Here is an 18,009-nt window from a genome sequence, read left to right as displayed (position 1 = left end):
GCCTGATGTAACATCTTCAGGCGTAACCCTCATAGCCTCCTCTGCAGAATCCAGCTTTTCTAATTCCTTTATGTGCCCTGTGCACCAACCCTTCTCATCACCCACAGATGTGCCATGTCGCTGCCCACATGGCCATCCTTGTCTTCTATCTAGATGAAATCCCTTTTCCCTGTACCTAGTCAAAGGACCAGCCTTTAGTTGGCTCCCCAAACGCGGCCCCCATTGCTCTGATGGATTTCCTCTGCATGGATTCAACTCTGTATGAGGGCAAACCCGCCCGCCCCCACCTGTTCCCTTCCTTGCTACTCCCCTGCGGGCCCCATCCACTTGTTGGAGCGCGGGTGGGAGCAGAGGGGGCGCCCTCCCCTTCCCCCTGCGAATCTAGCGCCCAGCCTTCGCGCCTCTGGCTAAGCGCCCAGCCCCACGCGCCCCCGCGCGGCCGCCCGGGAGGGAGCGGGGGGGGGGTGCTGAGCGGGGGCGCGGCCGCCCTCCCCCGCGGGCGGGCGGGCGGGCGGGCGAGCGGGCGGGTGCGGCCGGGCCCCTCGGGCGGGCTGGGGCGGCGGCGCGGTGGAGCGCGGCGCTGCAGCCATGGCGGGCGGCGCGCGGCTGCTCTGGGTGTCGCTATTGGTGCTGCTGGCGCAGCTGGGGCCGCAGCCCGCGCTGGGCCGACCCCGAGAGCGTCTCCGCGTGCGCTTCACCCCCGCCGTGTGCGGCCTGCGTTGCATCCATGGGCCCACCGGCTCCCGCTGTACCCCGACCTGCGCGCCCCGCAACACCACCAGCGTGGACAGCGGCGCGCCCGGCGGGGCGGCCCCGGGGGGACCCGGCTTCCGCGCCTGTGAGTGCCGGGTGGTGCTCCCGAGGGAGGAGTGCCCAGAGGGAGGACCCCCGGAGACAATGCCCTTGGGATCAGGAGATCAGATTCCTTGTACAGACGTGCTGGGGAGTGTGAGGGTATTTGAGGAAGGGGGGCTCTGAATTCCTGGTTTGGGGAGTGGGTCCCTGGGGCGCTGATTTCAGGAGCAATGAGTGTTTTCGAGGACCCGTGGTGTCCCCCATGAACGGACTGGGAACGGCTTTCATCCCTTTCAGTCAAGGCGGGGATCTCAGAATTGAGAGACCTGGGAACTTGTGGGAAGGGGTCCAAATTCAGAGATTATGCGTAGTAAGTTAGCAGGGACTGTTTCAGGGTCGCATGGGGGACCCTGCTTGTCTCAAGTTTCTGTGTCTGTCTTTGGGAGGGGGAGAATAGTCCAGCATGGGATTATCTGTGATGAACAGCTAAGAGACAGGGGGCCCAGAAAAGACCGAGTGTCTTTCCGGCAAGACCTGAGTTACTGCGGTTCCACGTGCGACAGATATTCAGATAGGAGGCCTGGGGAGAGGGCGCCCCCTGGGGGAGGAGGGACGAGCTTGCGCTTCAGCCACCTCTAGACCAGGGGAGCACTCTGGGGTTCAGGTGAGGTCGGGAGGGCGCGCCACCTGCTTTCCCAGAGTGTGGGGGTGGAATGGTTCTCTGGGGGTCGGGTTTTACTTGCCTCCCACTCCTCACGCCCTCTGGAATGGGGAGTGGGGCCCCTGGCGCCGAGAACTCGCCCAGGCTGGCCCCCAGCCAGCCCAACCCGGCCGGCGTGAGCTCATCTCCCGCCCGAGCCCCCGCCTGCTACCACTCCCTCTCTCCGCCCCTTCCTCCCTCCTTCCTTCACTCCTCCCGGCCCAGCCCCAACTCGCCCGTGCCAGGCGCCGTGCCCAGGCGGGTGCCAAGCCCCTGGAGGCACAAGGAGGGACATGTGAAGGCGGGCTGACCTCGTCAAGACCCTGGTGTCCTCAGCTCCCTGTTCTTCCAAGAGTGTAGGACATGAGGGTAACTTTGCCCATCTGGTAGGAAGCCCCTGGTATGGGCACCCTGAGCTGGGGGGTCGGCATCCAAAGCCAAGAGTAGGCAGCGGAATGACTTAAGACACAAAGAAATGCCCCTAACCTTGGTGGCTTCTACCTATCAGAGCCACTGCCATTTTTGCAGTCTTGCTTCTCAGTTGAGCCCTTCTTGAACTGTCCTTTAAAGAACCTCGTTAAGGTACCCGGAGTCCAGGGTTAACGCTCCTACCAGGAGATCCGGGTTTCTGATCACCGGATCCCGAGGTCCCTCTTCAACCCGGGTCACACACTCCAGGGCCGCCTCGGAGAAGTTCCCTGGCCGTCTTTGGAGGTACTCCTCCAAGCTGCGCCCCTCCCTGGAGAACTCTAGTATTGTCACCCAACGGCTTCCCACTTCCCCAGAAACCCGCAAGCACAAGCCTTAAGTGGAGATAACTCTCCCCCTCCAGCCCTCCCCTCAAGTCTCTCCCCACATAGCCTCTTATTTTCTTCTATTTCTAATGTAGATTCCCGATTCCTCTCTTCAAGTTCTGTCCCACCCTCTCCCTAGGAACTTGGGACTCCCATCGTCAGAGAATCCCAGAACTGGTCTCAACGGATCCTCCCAAGAATACTCCAGAGACGGTTCTCTGTCTGTTATCACAGACAGCCACTAATCAAAACTCTGGGCAACCAGCCCCTTAGCTAGGAAGGGGTAGGGCTTTCCACAGAATCCTAAGGTCCCAGCACCTTGGGACTCTTAATATGTTGGAAACTTTCAGGCTCCGTTTCTCCTTATCCTCAGCACCCTCACATGGGCCACACCCCCGCCTCCAGAAAGTCCTGTTTTCTAGGCAACTCTCCGAAAGGACTTGAAAGACTCTTAGTTGAGAGCCTAGATTTACTCTGAGCTAGCCTCTCCCTGCCTCCTAGAAAACTTGGGTCGTTTTTTAACCCCAGAGTACTGCCTCCACGCTCATAGCTTCCGAGGACGCCTGTCCCCTGACTGGTCTAAATTGAGGTTTCCCGTCCCCACCCCCATCCCGTGCTTTCTTTTGTACAATTGGGGCTCAGAAAATCCCACACACACCTCCCCGGACAGCCCGGACTGTCTGCTCCCTCCTTCCCCTGAGCGCAGCTGTCTCCAGCTGTTTTCGGCAGCCCCAGGGGAGGAAGGGAGGGGGGTGCCCTCGAAAGACACGTCCGGCCTCCTTTGGCTCAGCAGTCCGGGGCTCCCCAAGGGTTCGGAATGTGGAGACGACGCCCTGCCCCCGCTGCACCCCTTTCTTTGTTTACCCGCCGCACAGCTGGCAGTGCCCCGCCCAGAGGTGGCCTGGGGCCCAGAGAGGGCGCGCAGAGGGGAGCAGAGGCGCGTCCCCGCTAGTTGCCCCGCCCGGTGCTACCGAAGGCGAGGAGGGAAGGCTGAAACTGCAAACTGTCTGAGGGAGTAGGCAGGACTAAATCTCCTAGCTGGTCCAGGAGTAGGAGGGGCGTGAGTTAGGGCAAATCAGAGGTAGGAAAGTGAGTGGGCGGGACTAAAGCTACCAGGTGCCATGGTCAGGCGGAGTTCACAATCTCAGGTAGAAGGCCATGTGGGCGGGACTGGAAAGGAGTGCCTGGCCAAAGGGAAAAGCGGGGACTTCTTGGGTTCCGGCTAAGGAGGCAGAGAGTGGATGTGTTGGGTTGGGCGAAGAGAGCTATGGTGGGCGGAGTTAATCCAGTGGGCGGGAGTAGCACGGTCTGGGCGGGGCTAGAACGCCCGACCTCCGCCAAGAAAATGGGAAAGGGAATGAAGAGAGGGGGCGGAGTGAGCCCACTTAGTAGGCGGGACTGTGTAATAGCTTCGCAACTTGACCCAACCGGTGTAGTTGTATAGTCGGCCACAAGACTGCTAAAAGAAAAGCCTGGTGTGTTGGTGGCATCCTGCTGTTATCCCAAAAGTTCGGAGGATCAGGAGTTCAAGCACGGCTATGTAGTGGGTTTTCGAGGCTAGCCTGGGCTACATTAGCCCCTACCTCAAAACATAAAAGCAAATAAACAAAAAAGACACCTAAGGTAGAGAGATGTAGGATGAATGTACCTTGAGGGCCTCGAGTTACAGCTCTGGGGACTGAGTTAGCTTGGGTTCCCGACGCAGGGCTGTCCGTCAGGCATAGCACTGATTTTTTTTTTTTTTTTTTTTTTTTTTTTGTGTGTGTGTGTATGTGTGTGTCCTTGCTTTCTCCTTAGACCTATGCCCCTTGATCTGTCACAACGGTGGCGTGTGTGTGAAGCCTGACCGTTGCCTCTGTCCTCCGGATTTCGCTGGCAAATTCTGCCAATTGCATTCCTCGGGGGCCCGGCCCCCGGCCCCAGCCATGCCGGGCCTGACCCGCTCCGTGTACACCATGCCACTAGCCAATCACCGCGACGACGAACATGGTGAGGAGAATTTAGCCAAAGAGCCTCTGATCCCACTCTCACTTCAGGAACTTGACCATTCTCTGGCCAAGTCTGTTGCCTTCTCTGCTACCCTCCCAAGCCCGGTTTGGAAGCTTCCACCTGTAATCCCACCTCTCGGGGTGCAGAGGCAGGAGAATCACTGAAAATTGCAGGCCTGATTACATTACAGCACCTTCCCCCACAAGAAACCTACCCAAATATCAAGTACCCGTCCTCAGCTCACCTCACCAATCTAGCCCCAGCAAGGCGGAACTCGTGTAGACAGACCCCTTTGTCCATCTTGCTCAGGTGTGGCATCGATGGTGAGCGTGCACGTGGAGCACCCTCAGGAGGCCTCGGTAGTGGTGCACCAGGTGGAACGTGTGTCGGGCCCCTGGGAAGAGGCGAACCCTGAAGCCCTAGCCAGGGCTGAAGCGGCAGCCCGGGCCGAGGCGGCGGCGCCCTACACAGTGCTGGCACAGAGCGCGCCACGCGAGGACGGCTACTCAGACGCCTCTGGCTTCGGTTACTGTTTCAGGGAATTGCGCGGAAGCGAAGTGAGACCAGGCCCGCGGGCTGGGGGACCCCCCTAAAGCGTACCACCGCGCGGGGGCGCGCTCACGCATCACTTCTCCAACAGTGTGCGTCGCCGCTGCCCGGGCTCCGGACTCAGGAAGTATGCTGCCGAGGGGAGGGCTTGGCCTGGGGTGTTCATGATTGTCAGCCGTGCTCGGAACACCTGGGTAAGCCCCAGGTCGTCCCCAAACCTCGCCTCTTCTCCTCCGGGCACAGATAAACCTGGGTCACAAATTCTAGCTATACCTACCTTGTTATGGGGGTCGTGTCTAGTCTAGATTTTTTTTCAATACCGTTGAGTCCATTTACCCCATTTTTCTGATCTTGGTCACACTTTTCCATCGGCTTCTGTGCCTTGGTCTCATCCACGCATTTCTAGATCCTCCGAAGTTACTTACTAAGCCGCCAAAGGGAGGCTGATTTGGTACTAAAACCACACCTCACTCCTTTTAGCCCTTCCCACTTAATCTTTCTTCAAAGCTGCTTGGTTGTCTCCTGCCAACCTCTCCCTGCCCCGACCCCTCCTTTCTCCACAGGGAACCCCAACCCAGTGAATGGCCCAAATGGACCATGTCCAACTGGCTTCGAGAGGGTTAATGGGTCCTGCGTAGGTAAGGCCCGGCAGGGGAGGGGGGCGAGGCTGCTAGGGATGCAGTCCCTTCCTTGCCAAAAACTTCCTCGATTCTTGCAGATGTGGATGAGTGCGCCACAGGTGGGCGTTGCCAACACGGGGAGTGTGCCAACACTCGTGGCGGGTACACGTGTGTGTGTCCCGACGGTTTCCTGCTGGACTCTTCCCGAAGCAGCTGTATCTGTGAGCCACCGGGAGGGGCGTTCTGCAGCTGGATCCCAAACCGCTGCTGACCCTAGATCGTATCCCAGAGTATTCATGGACCCGTAATCCCATCAGATACCCAAACCTTCTAGACTTTCAGGTCCCCCTCAGATTTATCCTTGGACCTTCAGACAGATCCCTGAGATGATTTCAGAACATCCCCCCCCTCCAGCCCTCAAACCTTTTACATCCAAACCCCTCAGACTCCCTGAATCTTGAGTTCCTTTAATATCTCCAAATTCTCTCAACCCCTTGGCCTCCAGACAGCTTTCAGATTCTGATTTTAGCTTCTCATTTATGCCCTTCTTCAAGCTCTGGGCACTCTGAGCTGTCTTTCAGATCCCTCCCCCAGGCTTCCCTCGACATCCCTTGCACCCACCCACTGAATCTTCCCCGGGACCATTTCCCTATCCCCCCTCCCAGAACCGCTGAACTCCTCACCCGCCCTGAAGAATTTCCTCCCATCCCCCAGCCCAACACGTGATCTCGGAGGCGAAGGGGCCCTGCTACCGAGTGCTCCATGATGGCGGATGCTCGCTGCCCATTCTCCGAAATATCACCAAACAAATCTGCTGCTGTAGCCGTGTGGGCAAGGCTTGGGGCCGCGGCTGCCAGCTCTGCCCACCCTATGGTTCAGGTGAGCTAGTCTTTCGACCCATCCCTCCCGAACAGACACACACAGACTCTGTACAGGCCCCGCCTCTAAGTCTCTAAGGCTCAGCACCTTCAAACCTGGCAGGTGCCCTGGTCACACTCGCAACTGCTGACCACTTCATAGTCCTGGACTCAACCCTGGGCTTCACCTCTCTCCTTAGTCACACCCACTCCTGGGTCACATAACCTTAAAGTTAGGCTGACCAGAACTCTCTGCCACCATCCCAAATGAGGAAAACGCTCATGGCTCTACCATTGGCTTCCAGAACATTTTGTTTTTTAGCCGAACACTGCTCCATCCAGCATATAAGCCAGACTCTTGACACTATCTCAGGTCAAGCTTTGTTCCCAGCCAAGAAGGCCTGTTCACGACTCACAAGATCTCATCTGTCTCCTCTCCCGACTTCCCTTGTCTTGTTCTCAGAGGGTTTTCGGGAGATCTGCCCAGCTGGCCCTGGTTACCACTATTCAGCCTCTGACCTCCGCTACAACACCAGACCCCTGAGCCAGGATCCACTTCGAGTGGACTTCACTCAGCCACGTGCTCCACCAGCCACTGCTCGGCCACCCACAGGTGAGCTGAATCCTAGATGTCATTTTCCAGGTGCTGCCCGAGGTCCATAGGACCCGGAGCGGAGGAGCAAGCAAGAACGCCTAAATTTAGATCTTCATACTTTCTTTTACCAGGCTTTCTGCCCACTCGGCCCAGGCCTGAACCCCGGCCGCGGCCTGAATCTCGGCCAAGGTCTGAACCCCAGCCTCGGCCTGAACCCCAGCCTCGGCCTGAACCCCAGCCTCGGCCTGAACCCCGACCTGGTCCTGAATTTCCCCTGCCCAGCACCCCTGAGTGGACCGGTCCAGAGAGTCCTGAATCAGGTGCTGTAGGAATCTGAGGGTGGTAGCCAAAATACTGTGACTTCTGTGTGACAAGGCTTCAGGGTGAAGGTGTGAGGAAGGATGAGGAGAGGGAAGAGTCTGAAGGTTTGGGTAGTGGCCCCCTCAGGTACCAGAGCCCGTTCAATTCTGAGACCATTTCTTATCCCACAAAATGGGCATCGTGAGAGGTTTCAAGAAAACACCTCTGAAGTACGGGATACGTGAATGTCATTGTGGGTGGGTTCAGGCAGATCTGATGAGACCCTCGCAGAGTAAATGGCAACATGATCCTCCAAGATTACACTTGAGGGGACACTCATCGGGTACTTTAAAGGAACTAAGGGCTCTGTTCTGGGGTGGAAAGGACAAGAAGTTCAGTTATGGGAACCTGGCTGACTGGCGCCCGCAGGTCCTTCCTCCAGAGTGTGCCAGCGCAATCCCCAGGTTTGTGGTCCTGGACGCTGCGTTCCCCGGCCCAGTGGCTACACCTGTGCGTGCGACCCAGGTTTCCGGCTCAGCCCCCAGGGCACTCGCTGCGTAGGTAAGCTAGGCAGAGGGGGTTCAGTGAAGCCGGGCCTGGGGTGGAGAGTCCTCTGCCTGGCCACCACGTAACTAGCTGCTTCGTGCCCTCAGACGTAGATGAATGTCGCCGCGTGCCTATGCCCTGTGCTCCTGGGCGCTGCGAGAACACACCAGGCAGCTTTCGCTGCGTTTGCGGCACTGGCTTCCGTGCGAGCCCGCGGGCTACAGAGTGCCTGGGTGAGAATCCCGCCCGGCGGGGCCCCAGGCTCCACCCCTTCTTGGGTCTTTGCTCGGCTCTCACTGCAGAAGAGCTCACGGCTGCTCCTTCGCCTCCCCACGCCGGTCCAGCTCTATTACAGCACCCTGTCCTGCCCTGGCCACCGGTCCAAGATCAGCTCGGCCCCATCCCTGCTCTGCATCTAACCTGGCCCTTGCTGTGCCTGTGGCCCAGCTTTTGTCCAAATCCTGTCCAAGCTCTGTTCTCACTAGCTCCGCCCTCCGTATCCTGGACTAGCTCCCGCCTCCAGGCTCCGTCTGAGTTCTACAATTTCTGCAGTTAACCTGACTACGGATCCCGATTCCACCCCCAGCTCTCACCCCAAAATGCCCGTTCGTTCTCTGTCCCTGCCTTCCTTTTCTTCCTTTGGGCCACAAAGATTTCTTTCCCGTTCTTGTCCTTTCCCAGTTCCTGTCCTCTCCAAATCTGTCCCCTCCCACTATCTTGCTTTCCGCAGTGGTCCTAACCAGGGCTTGTACTAACCTCCAGGATCGAGCTCCGCCTTCGCTTTAAAGCATACCCACTCTAGCTCCGCCTACCTCCTTAGCTCCGCCCCAGACTAGCTTCGCCCCTCCTTGTCCGTCCTGCCCCCTCGGCCTCACAGCTCTCAGGACTCAGGGACTGTGTGTGTCTGCCCCATACTAGTCTCTGGGTTCTGCCCACAGATGTGGACGAGTGCCAGCGCGTGCCGCCGCCGTGTGACCGCGGGCGCTGCGAGAACAAGCCAGGCAGTTTCCTATGTGTGTGCCCCGCCGGATACCAGGCAGCACCGCACGGAGCCAGCTGCCAGGGTGAGGGTCTGGGAGGGGACCGAGAGAAAGAGGGTGTAAGGTGAGGGGTGCATATGTAGCGATGAGGCTGGAGAAATTGAGCAAGGGGGTAAAGAGTGACTTACTGATTGGGGACGCAGACCAGGGTTGGAGAACCAAATGTAGTGACCTGGATCGGAGAGAAAGGCCAAGTGATGGAAAACAGAAGGGCTGGATTATGGAGGATGGAGAAGGGATAGAGATGTAAGTAATTGGGAAAGGTGGCTGAGTTATGGAAGACAAATGTAGCTCAATTAGTGGGGACCAGCGAGTCAGAGTTCCAGGAACTAACTCACCACACAATTCTGCTAGGATTGGTGGAGGATGGAGAGTCAGAATGTTGGAAGACAGGAAGGAGGAATAGGGGAGGGTGGAAAGACAAGGTGAGAGAGCTCAGACAGAGTGTAGCATGGTGTGTGTGTGTGGAGGGGGGACATGAATCACGCTGGAGACCCGGGGGCTTGCTTGCTCCATGCAGATGTGGACGAATGCACCCAGAGCCCAGGCCTCTGCGGCCGCGGGGCCTGCGAAAATCTGCCCGGCTCTTTCCGCTGTGTTTGCCCGGCTGGCTTCCGGGGCTCGACGTGTGAAGAAGATGTGGACGAGTGTGCCCAGCAGCCTCCACCCTGTGGGCCAGGCCGCTGCGACAACACTGCGGGCTCATTCCACTGTGCCTGCCCAGCTGGCTTCCGCTCCCGAGGACCAGGGGCCCCCTGCCAAGGTAAGGATGCTGAGCCCAGGCCCGCAGCACCCCGGCATGGCTTGCTGTGGGGGTGGAGAGAGACATTACTGGGGAGTAGAGAGGCCTTAGGATGCGCTCTGAGATAGAGGTCAGGTGAGGGTGGTACTGAGAAAGCTGCGCAGATCTGGCTGAATTCTTCTTTCCCTTCTTCCCACTGAGAGAGCTCCTGTTCTTCCTCATGTAGTGGCCTTGAACTCATGACCCCCCTGCCTCTGCCTCCTGAGTGCTGATATTAAGGTTGTCCACCTATAATTAATGCTTGATTTTCCCATTTAAATGTCTAAAAAAATCACATTTATTTATTTATTTAATGAAGGGGGAGGGCGTGAGAGGGTGGGTGGGCCTGTGACACTGTGGGAGTGTGGAGATCAGGGGGCAACTTACTGGAGTCAGTTACCTCCCTCCACCATGTGGGTCCCAGGGATCGAACTCTGCTGACAGACCTGATGCAAGTGTCTTTTGTGCTGAGCCATCTTGCCACCCTGGTTTGAACGATATTTTTGTATTGTGGGGACCTTAAAGCCGAGACAGCTGTGGCAGGGGCATGGAGAGTCAATGCCTTCATCTTCCTAGCGGCTAGAAAGACTACTGAGTGGGTGGACAGGGTTTGACTCTGTGCTCCTGGAAGGAGCAGACAGGCTTGCGCTCACCCTGTGAAAGGCTGGTTCAAGGGTAGAATGCTGGCCATCACGGTGCTTCCTGTCTGCAAGCCCAGCGCTCAGGAGGCTGAGGCAGGAGGACCCGTGTGAGGTTAAGGCAGGTCTGGGCTACAGTGTGAGATCTTGTCTCAGGTAAATAAAAACCGGAGTGTTGGGGTAGGTGTTGCTGGCGGTAGGGAGGAGCCCAGGCCTCTTCCTCAGCTTGACTGGCCTCTGACTTCCACACCTGCCCAGATGTGGATGAGTGTGCCCGGAGCCCCTCGCCCTGCGCCTATGGCCGTTGTGAGAACACAGAAGGAAGCTTCCAGTGTCTCTGCCCTACAGGCTTCCAAGCCAATGCTGCCGGCTCTGAGTGCGAGGGTGAGGCCGGGGAGGGAGGGAGGGGTGTGGAAGGGTGAGGAGGCATGGGGCCACTTCCTCAAGACCTCTCTCCCCCGCTTCTCAGATGTGGACGAGTGTGAGAACCACCTGGCGTGTCCTGGGCAGGAGTGTGTGAACTCACCGGGCTCCTTCCAATGCCGGGCTTGCCCTGTTGGCCACCACCTGCACCGTGGCAGATGTACTGGTGAGATCAGGCCCGGCTGGGACCTGAGACCTGGATTTTAGCCCCGAACCTCAGATTTTTGACCCTTGACCTGGTCTGTGGCCCTGGCTTGACCCATAACTTGGGACCTGGACCTCAGTCCCCTTTACATGGATCATGGCAACCAAGTTTGACTCTGACTCCATGTGCACCTGCAGACCACACTCTTGACCCTGTGACTGTAACCTAGGAAGATGTGACTCGGCTGGGTCATTTTGGTGCTAACCACGACCCTTGCTGACAACCCCTGACCTTGACTCTCAGCAATAATAATTTTCTGAACCCTCACTGTCTCCTGGCCCTAAATGTGGCCCATGACCCTAAATTTGACTGTGCCATTCGATCCTAATGGAAAACAAAACAAAACAAACCCCTACAATCCTGACCATTTTATTCTGGTTCACTCTCCATCCATACCCCCTTCTCAGAATTGCTTCCCTGGAACTTATTTGGGTACATGATCCTTGACCCTGGACTCACCCCTGACATCAGGCAGGATTCTGGACCCTGGCTGTAACCCCTGACTCCAGCTTACTTTGTTGACCCATTTATTTAGCAGAATCTTCTCCAATAATCCTAGTTCACAATGCCCCAATTCATTCCTTCCCTTAGTTAAATTCTGACCCCCAGTGCTAATCTAGAGTCCCTTTCCCTGACTCCAGGGTCCTGGTGGAGGGAGTCTCAGATACCCAGATCCAAGAATGTCTAATCCTGAGGCACTCCTCCGTCCTCCATCCAAGACCCTTCCCCCTGACTTCCAGCAACCCTTGCTCTAGTGTACCCCTTCTGAGCCCCCCAACCGCTCCCACAGATGTGGACGAATGCAGTTCGGGCACCCCGTGTGGTCTCCACGGCCAGTGCACCAACACTGAGGGTTCCTTCCGCTGCAGCTGCGCTCCAGGTTACCGGGCGCCATCTGGTCGACCTGGGCCTTGTGCGGGTGAGATAGCTCTCCTGAGTAAAGCCTGGGTTCTTGGGCGAAGCCCACTAGAGATGTAAAACCGATTAGGAAAGGGGTTTTCAAAATAATTTAGTCTTCAAGGTTTCGACTTGGGTGGTAGGGTTACATTACGGTCAGTCCAACACCGACACTTGTATGCCCTAGACATAAATGAGTGTCTGGAAGGCGACTACTGCTTCCCCCACGGAGAGTGCCTCAACACTGATGGCTCCTTTGCCTGTACCTGTGCCCCTGGCTACCGGCCTGGACCTCGCGGAGCTTCTTGTCTGGGTCAGTCCCTAGGCTGTATCTGAGTACGGAAGGGCTGGCTTACAGCAGGAAAACGAGGGACAAGAGGAACAGGGTGGAAAGGGGACTGAATTTTTGGCCAGTTTGGGGGAATCTCCATGGCTCACTGGGGTGGACCTTCCAGAGGCCTGGAGGTGGCAACCATGAAGAAGTAGGACGTGTCAGGAAAGGTTGAAGTCTGACAGCTGGGTAGTGATGATTAGAAAGGTCTTCAGACCGGAGGCGGGGCTTGCGAGAAAAGCAGATTGGGTGAGGCCTTCCCCTAAGGCTTTGGAGCTTGGAGGCTCGGGATGGGGGAATTGGAGGGGTGTGGCCCTGGGTGTCGGATGCCCTGTCCTGCAGACGTGGACGAGTGCAGCGAGGAGGACCTTTGTCAGAGCGGCATCTGCACCAACACTGACGGCTCCTTCGAGTGCGTCTGTCCTCCTGGACACCGGGCTGGCCCAGATCTCGCCTCCTGCCTTGGTGAGAGGCTCCACTGCGCTGCGTCCTGCTTCTCCCGACTTCCTGCCTCTTCTCCCACCCCTTCCTCTTTTACCCTCACCTCTCTGCTTCTCCCTCTTGACTCTCTCCCCGGCTTCTGTCCTCAGACATTGACGAATGTCGTGAACGGGGACCTGCCCTGTGCGGGTCTCAGCGCTGTGAAAATTCCCCGGGCTCCTACCGCTGTGTGCGGGACTGCGACCCTGGTTACCACCCTGGCCCTGAGGGCACCTGTGATGGTAAGACAGATTCCCCCCAAATCTGTGACAAGTTATTGGAGTCTGCTCCCCTGGGAACTAGAGGAGAGCTAGCCTGCCTCAAAAACCCAGGAGAGGTCCGAGGCTGACAACACTTCCTTTGTTCGCTCGCTGTTCTCTGGTAGACATTAGCCACTGCTGTGTGCATGTGTTTAATTATGGGGTGGGGGCTCTCTTATCAGGAATCAGGACAAGCGAGACCCCCTCCCCTTACTGAGCTGCTCTAATATATTTTTGAGGGAAGGGGTGCTGTGTGGATCAGTATTTTCCGTGACCCATGAAATAAAACTATTATGGGCTGCATTTCCCTCCCCAGTGGCTAATCCTCTGGCTCATGCAAATTGAATTTCCTAAGATCTCAATTATTAATTCCAAAGATTTCAGTAACTACTTGCTGGACGCCAGACATTGGGGTCACAGCAGGAGACAAGCCAAACAAAACCCCTGCTCTCTGAGCTAATGTGGGGGGAACTATGTAAATAAAGTCAGGAACCATCCCACAGACAACTCTGAGGCCCTTTCTGTATGACAGGCGCTGTTGATGCCTTGACAGGCACAAATCTTCATTGGTGTGGGGTTTGCATTGCAGGATGGTCCCTGTCTGCACACTGATAATTTTATAGATACAGTGACAAGGTTGTTTTGTTCAGACAGTGTCTTGCTGTGTGGTCCATGCTGACCTTCAACTTGTTTTTTGGTTTGAGACAACCATGTGTATGGGTGTGGGTGTGTGCAGCTCTGGCTAGCTTGAAAGTCACTATTGTAGGATCCAATCTGCCTGCAACTTGCAGCAATCCTCCTGCCTCAGCCTTCCTAGGACTTGAGTTTTAGCCATGCACCAGAACACCTGGCTCTGTCTCCCAAGTGCTGGAATTGCAAGCATGTGCTACCATGCCCAGCTTCAAGTCAGGTTTAAGGAAGAGGCTATGGGAGCTGGAGTTACGTTTGTGGCTCAGCAGTTAAGAGCACTGGCTTCTCTTCCAGAGGACCCTGGTTCAATTCCCAGCACCTACGTAGCAGCTCACAACTGCCTGTAACCCCAGTTCTAGAGGATCTGACACCTTCACACAGACATACGCACAGGCAAAACACCAGTCATATGAAATAAAAATAAATTAAAAAAAAAGAAGAAGAAAGAATAAAAGAGGCTATGAACAGGGCATGGTGGCGCATGTGTTTAATCCCAGTACTTGGGAGGCAGAGACAGGCAGATCTTTGGGAGTTCGAGACCAACCTCATCTATAAAGAGAGTTCCAAGACAGCCAGCACTGCACAGAGAAACCCTGTCTTGAAAAAAAATTCCAGAAAGAGACTATGAGACTGAGAATGCTCCTCGGCTGATAGGGTGCTTGCCTCAAATGCAAGACAGACAGACACTGGATAAATGCAGAAACCCAGTGCTGTGATCCCAGAATTTGGAAGGTGGAGGTTGGAGGATTAGAAGTTCAGGGTTATCCTTGGCAAGTCTGAGGCCAGCCTAAGCTACACGAGACCCTAAGTAAAAAACAATGCTAGCTTTAAAAGGGAGAATAAATAGGTATGACTGCATCTGATCCTACAATCCCAGTAATTGGAAGGTGGAGGCCTGAGGAGTTTACTCTGTTCCTTGGCTGCATGGAATTCAAGGCCAACTTGCTTTACACAAGACCTTGTCTCTAAAACAAAACAAAATTTTAAACTGAATAAAAACAAGCCAGGCATGATGGTGTATGGCTTTAGTCCCAACACTTGGGAGGCAGAGGCAGGCAGATCTTTGTAAGTTCAAGGCCATCTCAGTCCTCATAGTGAGTTCCTGGACAGTCAGAGATCCTTAGTGAGACCCTGTCCCATTTAAAAAAAAAAAAAAAAGGAAGGAAGGAAGGAAGTAGAGGTCATGGATTTGAAAGGGAGTCAGGAGTGGGGAGGACAGGGAATTGATTGGATCAGTGAGAAGAATTGATGGAAATGATGTAAATACAGTACTCATGTGAAATTCTCAACAAAAAGGAGCGCGGGGGAGGGGGGAGAAGAAAAACGGCAGGTGTGACCGGACAGTGGGGGAAGGGAGGCTTGACTTTGAGATGTCACTGAAATGAGGGGCAGGGGGCCGTGCACATAGCTGTGGGGACATACCTGGCAGAGAAAACAGCGTGGAGCAAAGGCCCTGAGGTGGGGCCCTGTTCGAGCTGTTTCAGAAACGCAGCAAGAGCTACCAGACTCATGGAACACCGGGCTCACGGACCTCTCAATCTCAGCGGCTGGAAGCGGCCATAGGAACAACCGCCCCCCCCCCCCCCTTTCAGGCGTTTGGCTCCCTTCCTCTGCCCCTCCTTTACTCTCTTGCAGATGTGGATGAGTGCCAAGAATACGGCTCTGCAATTTGTGGAGCGCAGCGCTGTGAGAACACCCCTGGTTCCTACCGCTGCACGCCAGCCTGCGACCCTGGCTATCAGCCCACGCCAGGGGGCGGGTGCCAGGGTGGGTGTCCATGGGGTAGTAGCTGGGATGTGGAGGGGATTCAAGGTGTAGACATGGCCTTATTGAAATGGCCGGCTGGTGCTTACAGATGTGGATGAGTGCCGGAACCGGTCCTTTTGCGGTGCCCACGCCGTGTGCCAGAACCTACCTGGCTCCTTCCAGTGCGTCTGTGACCAAGGCTATGAAGGCGCACGGGACGGACGTCACTGCGTGGGTAAGGGACTGCAGGGGTGGGTGAGACCAGAGAGGGAGAAATATGAACTCTAGAGTTGCAGAATTAGTTCCGGGAATCTAAGGTCTGAGACGTACCAGTTAAAACTCTCCTGCGTGCCAAGCTTGGGGGCTAACTTCTGTAATGTTATCATTTGGGAGGTAGAAACAAGAGGATTGCAGGCCGGGCGGTGGTGGCGCACGCCTTTAATCCCAGCACTCGGGAGGCAGAGCCAGGCGGATCTCTGTGAGTTCAAGGCCAGCCTGGGCTACCAAGTGAGTTCCAGGAAAGGCACAAAGCTACACAAAGAAACCCTGTCTCGAAAAACCAAAAAAAAAAAAAAAAAAAAAGAAAAAGAAAGAAAGAAAGAAAGAAAGAAAGAAAGAAAGAAAGAAAGAAAGAAACAAGAGGATTGCTGTGAGTTCGAGGCCAGCCTGAGCTAAATAGCAAGTTTCAGCCTAGCCTGGGTAATAGGGTATGACCCTGTCTCCAAACAAAAAGATTCAAGTGACAGAAGCCTTACTTAATTAGTTTTTTGTTTGTTTGCGGGAGGATTTATTCATTTTATTTTATGTTTTTCCTACATGTATTTATGTGCACCACATTTGTGACTGGTGCCCACAAAGGTAAGAAGAGGGCACTGGATGCCCTGGAACTGGAGTTACAGATGGTTGTGAGCCACATGGGGGTGCTGGGAATTGAACGCTGGGTCATCTGCAGGAGCAGCCCGTGGTCTCAGCCATCTCTCTCTCCAACCCCTCAAGTTTTGTGTGTACGTTAATTTTTTTTTTCTCTCAATGAAATTACATCCCAAATACTTGTGGCATTTTGTTTGTTTTTGTTTTTCTCGGGGGGAAAAGGTTTCATGCTGTGAACTCACTGTATAGACGAGAATGGCCACCAATTTGGCATCCTCCTGCCTCCTCTCTGAAGGGCTGAGATAACAGTTGTGTGCTATCACATCAGGCTCCAGCCCAATTTTTACACTTTATTTAGAAAAAGGCTGGCCTTGAATTGCCAAGGCTGGCCTTGAAATCACCCTGCAGCTAAGGCAAGCCTTGGATTTGTGAAACCCCTGCCTGCCTCAACCTCCCTAGTAGCTAGGATTACAGCTCTGAGCCACCAGATCGGACAGGAAATTTCTACACACAGCAAATAGAGAAAATTATAGGCTGCTCCCGGCATGTCCACCATGTGGATTCTGTCATTATTACTGCCATCAATATTATCTTAGTATACTGGCTCCTTCATATATCCATCTATAGGTGTTTGGACAGGTTGGTGGGGGTTTTTGAGAGATTGTTTTTGAGAAAAGAATATCACTCTAGCCTTGGCCGGCCCTGAACTCACTATGTAGAACAGGTTGGCCTTCAGCTTGCCGATCCTTCTGCATTTGTCTCCTGGGTGTTGGAATTATAGTCATGAGCCAGTCTTCACTCTGCACATCATTAATTGGAGTTCATTATGTCTTTACAGACATTTCATATGAGGCCCAATGCGTGTGGAGGGCAGGGGACAACCTGTATGAGTTTGTTATTTCCTTCCACCATGTGGGCCCTGGGGATATACTTGGGTCATAGGCTTGGCAGCAAGTGAGAGCATTTACCTTACCTTCTGAGCCATCTCACGGGCCCTAGGGATCCAATATATATATATATATATATATATATATATATATATATATATATATATATATACAGCGCAGTGCATGCGATTGAGTTGTGTATTCTTTATGTTTTCACAAATGCAAACATAGACTTTATTATTTTTTCTTTTTGGTTGGGGGGATGAGGGATGAGACAGGGCCTTACTATGCAGCCCAGACTGGCCTTGAACTAACAATTCTCAGTGGCTTTACTTGTTTTCTTTATCTCTCTTTTCTTACAGTGGTGGGGGTGGAATCTGGGGCCCTCCATATGCTAGTTAAGCACTAACCACTGCGCTACTTCACTAACTGTGTGTGTGTATTTTGATTGAATGTATGTCTGTGTAGCACATGCGTGCCTGGTACCCTTGGAGGAAGGGGTGTCAGATCCCCTGGAAATGGAGTTATGAGCAGTTGTGAGCTGCCAGGTGGGTGCTGGGAATGAACCTGGGTCTTCTGCAAGAACAAGTGCTCTTAAATGCTGAGCCACCTCTCCTGCCCCAACTCATGTGTGGCCTGAAACTCACTATGTGGATCAGGCTAGCTTCATACTCAGCCTCACGAGTGCTGGGACTAAAGACCTGTGCCACCATGCCCAGCCAAATACATACTTTTTATTTAATTAATTAACTTATTTTCGAGACAGGACAGCCCTGGCTGTCCTGGAACTCATTCTGTAGACCAGGCTGGGCTTGAACTCAGAGTTTCACCTGCCTCTGCCTCCTGAGTGCTGGGATTATCCACTTGCTGCTCTTGCAAAGAATCAGGTTCAGTTCCCAGCACCCACGCAGTGACTCACAACTGAAACTCCAATTCCAGAAGATCTGCTGCCCCTTTCTGATGTCTGAGGGCACCAGGCGCTCAGCTGGTGCACATACATACTGCATGTGTGTATG

General features: G+C 54.7%; 1 protein-coding gene across 2 annotated transcripts in view; it reads left to right on the top strand.

The window, feature by feature from the left end:
- The first annotated feature begins 546 nt into the window (after positions 1 to 546).
- Ltbp4 (latent transforming growth factor beta binding protein 4) overlaps positions 547 to 18,009 on the top strand; it is a 29,284-nt gene continuing 11,821 nt past the window's right edge. Inside the window, exons 1-21 of one of the 2 annotated variants that reach the window (XM_076574632.1) lie at positions 547 to 838; positions 4,087 to 4,278; positions 4,588 to 4,835; positions 4,919 to 5,021; positions 5,391 to 5,465; positions 5,546 to 5,668; positions 6,162 to 6,326; positions 6,768 to 6,917; positions 7,031 to 7,219; positions 7,629 to 7,760; positions 7,853 to 7,978; positions 8,684 to 8,809; positions 9,306 to 9,548; positions 10,463 to 10,588; positions 10,674 to 10,793; positions 11,623 to 11,751; positions 11,917 to 12,042; positions 12,403 to 12,525; positions 12,651 to 12,782; positions 15,126 to 15,257; positions 15,346 to 15,471. In XM_076574632.1, the coding sequence (XP_076430747.1) occupies positions 589 to 838; positions 4,087 to 4,278; positions 4,588 to 4,835; positions 4,919 to 5,021; positions 5,391 to 5,465; positions 5,546 to 5,668; positions 6,162 to 6,326; positions 6,768 to 6,917; positions 7,031 to 7,219; positions 7,629 to 7,760; positions 7,853 to 7,978; positions 8,684 to 8,809; positions 9,306 to 9,548; positions 10,463 to 10,588; positions 10,674 to 10,793; positions 11,623 to 11,751; positions 11,917 to 12,042; positions 12,403 to 12,525; positions 12,651 to 12,782; positions 15,126 to 15,257; positions 15,346 to 15,471 (3,136 nt within the window). In that variant the 5' untranslated portion in view covers positions 547 to 588. The remainder of the gene's footprint in view (positions 839 to 4,086; positions 4,279 to 4,587; positions 4,836 to 4,918; positions 5,022 to 5,390; positions 5,466 to 5,545; positions 5,669 to 6,161; positions 6,327 to 6,767; positions 6,918 to 7,030; positions 7,220 to 7,628; positions 7,761 to 7,852; positions 7,979 to 8,683; positions 8,810 to 9,305; positions 9,549 to 10,462; positions 10,589 to 10,673; positions 10,794 to 11,622; positions 11,752 to 11,916; positions 12,043 to 12,402; positions 12,526 to 12,650; positions 12,783 to 15,125; positions 15,258 to 15,345; positions 15,472 to 18,009) is intronic. The other variant, XM_076574626.1, reaches the window with a different exon arrangement.

This window comes from Peromyscus maniculatus, chromosome 1 (assembly GCF_049852395.1).
Source record: "Peromyscus maniculatus bairdii isolate BWxNUB_F1_BW_parent chromosome 1, HU_Pman_BW_mat_3.1, whole genome shotgun sequence".
In the NCBI taxonomy this organism is placed as follows: domain Eukaryota; kingdom Metazoa; phylum Chordata; class Mammalia; order Rodentia; family Cricetidae; genus Peromyscus; species Peromyscus maniculatus.
This window is presented reverse-complemented; position numbering and strand designations above follow the sequence as displayed.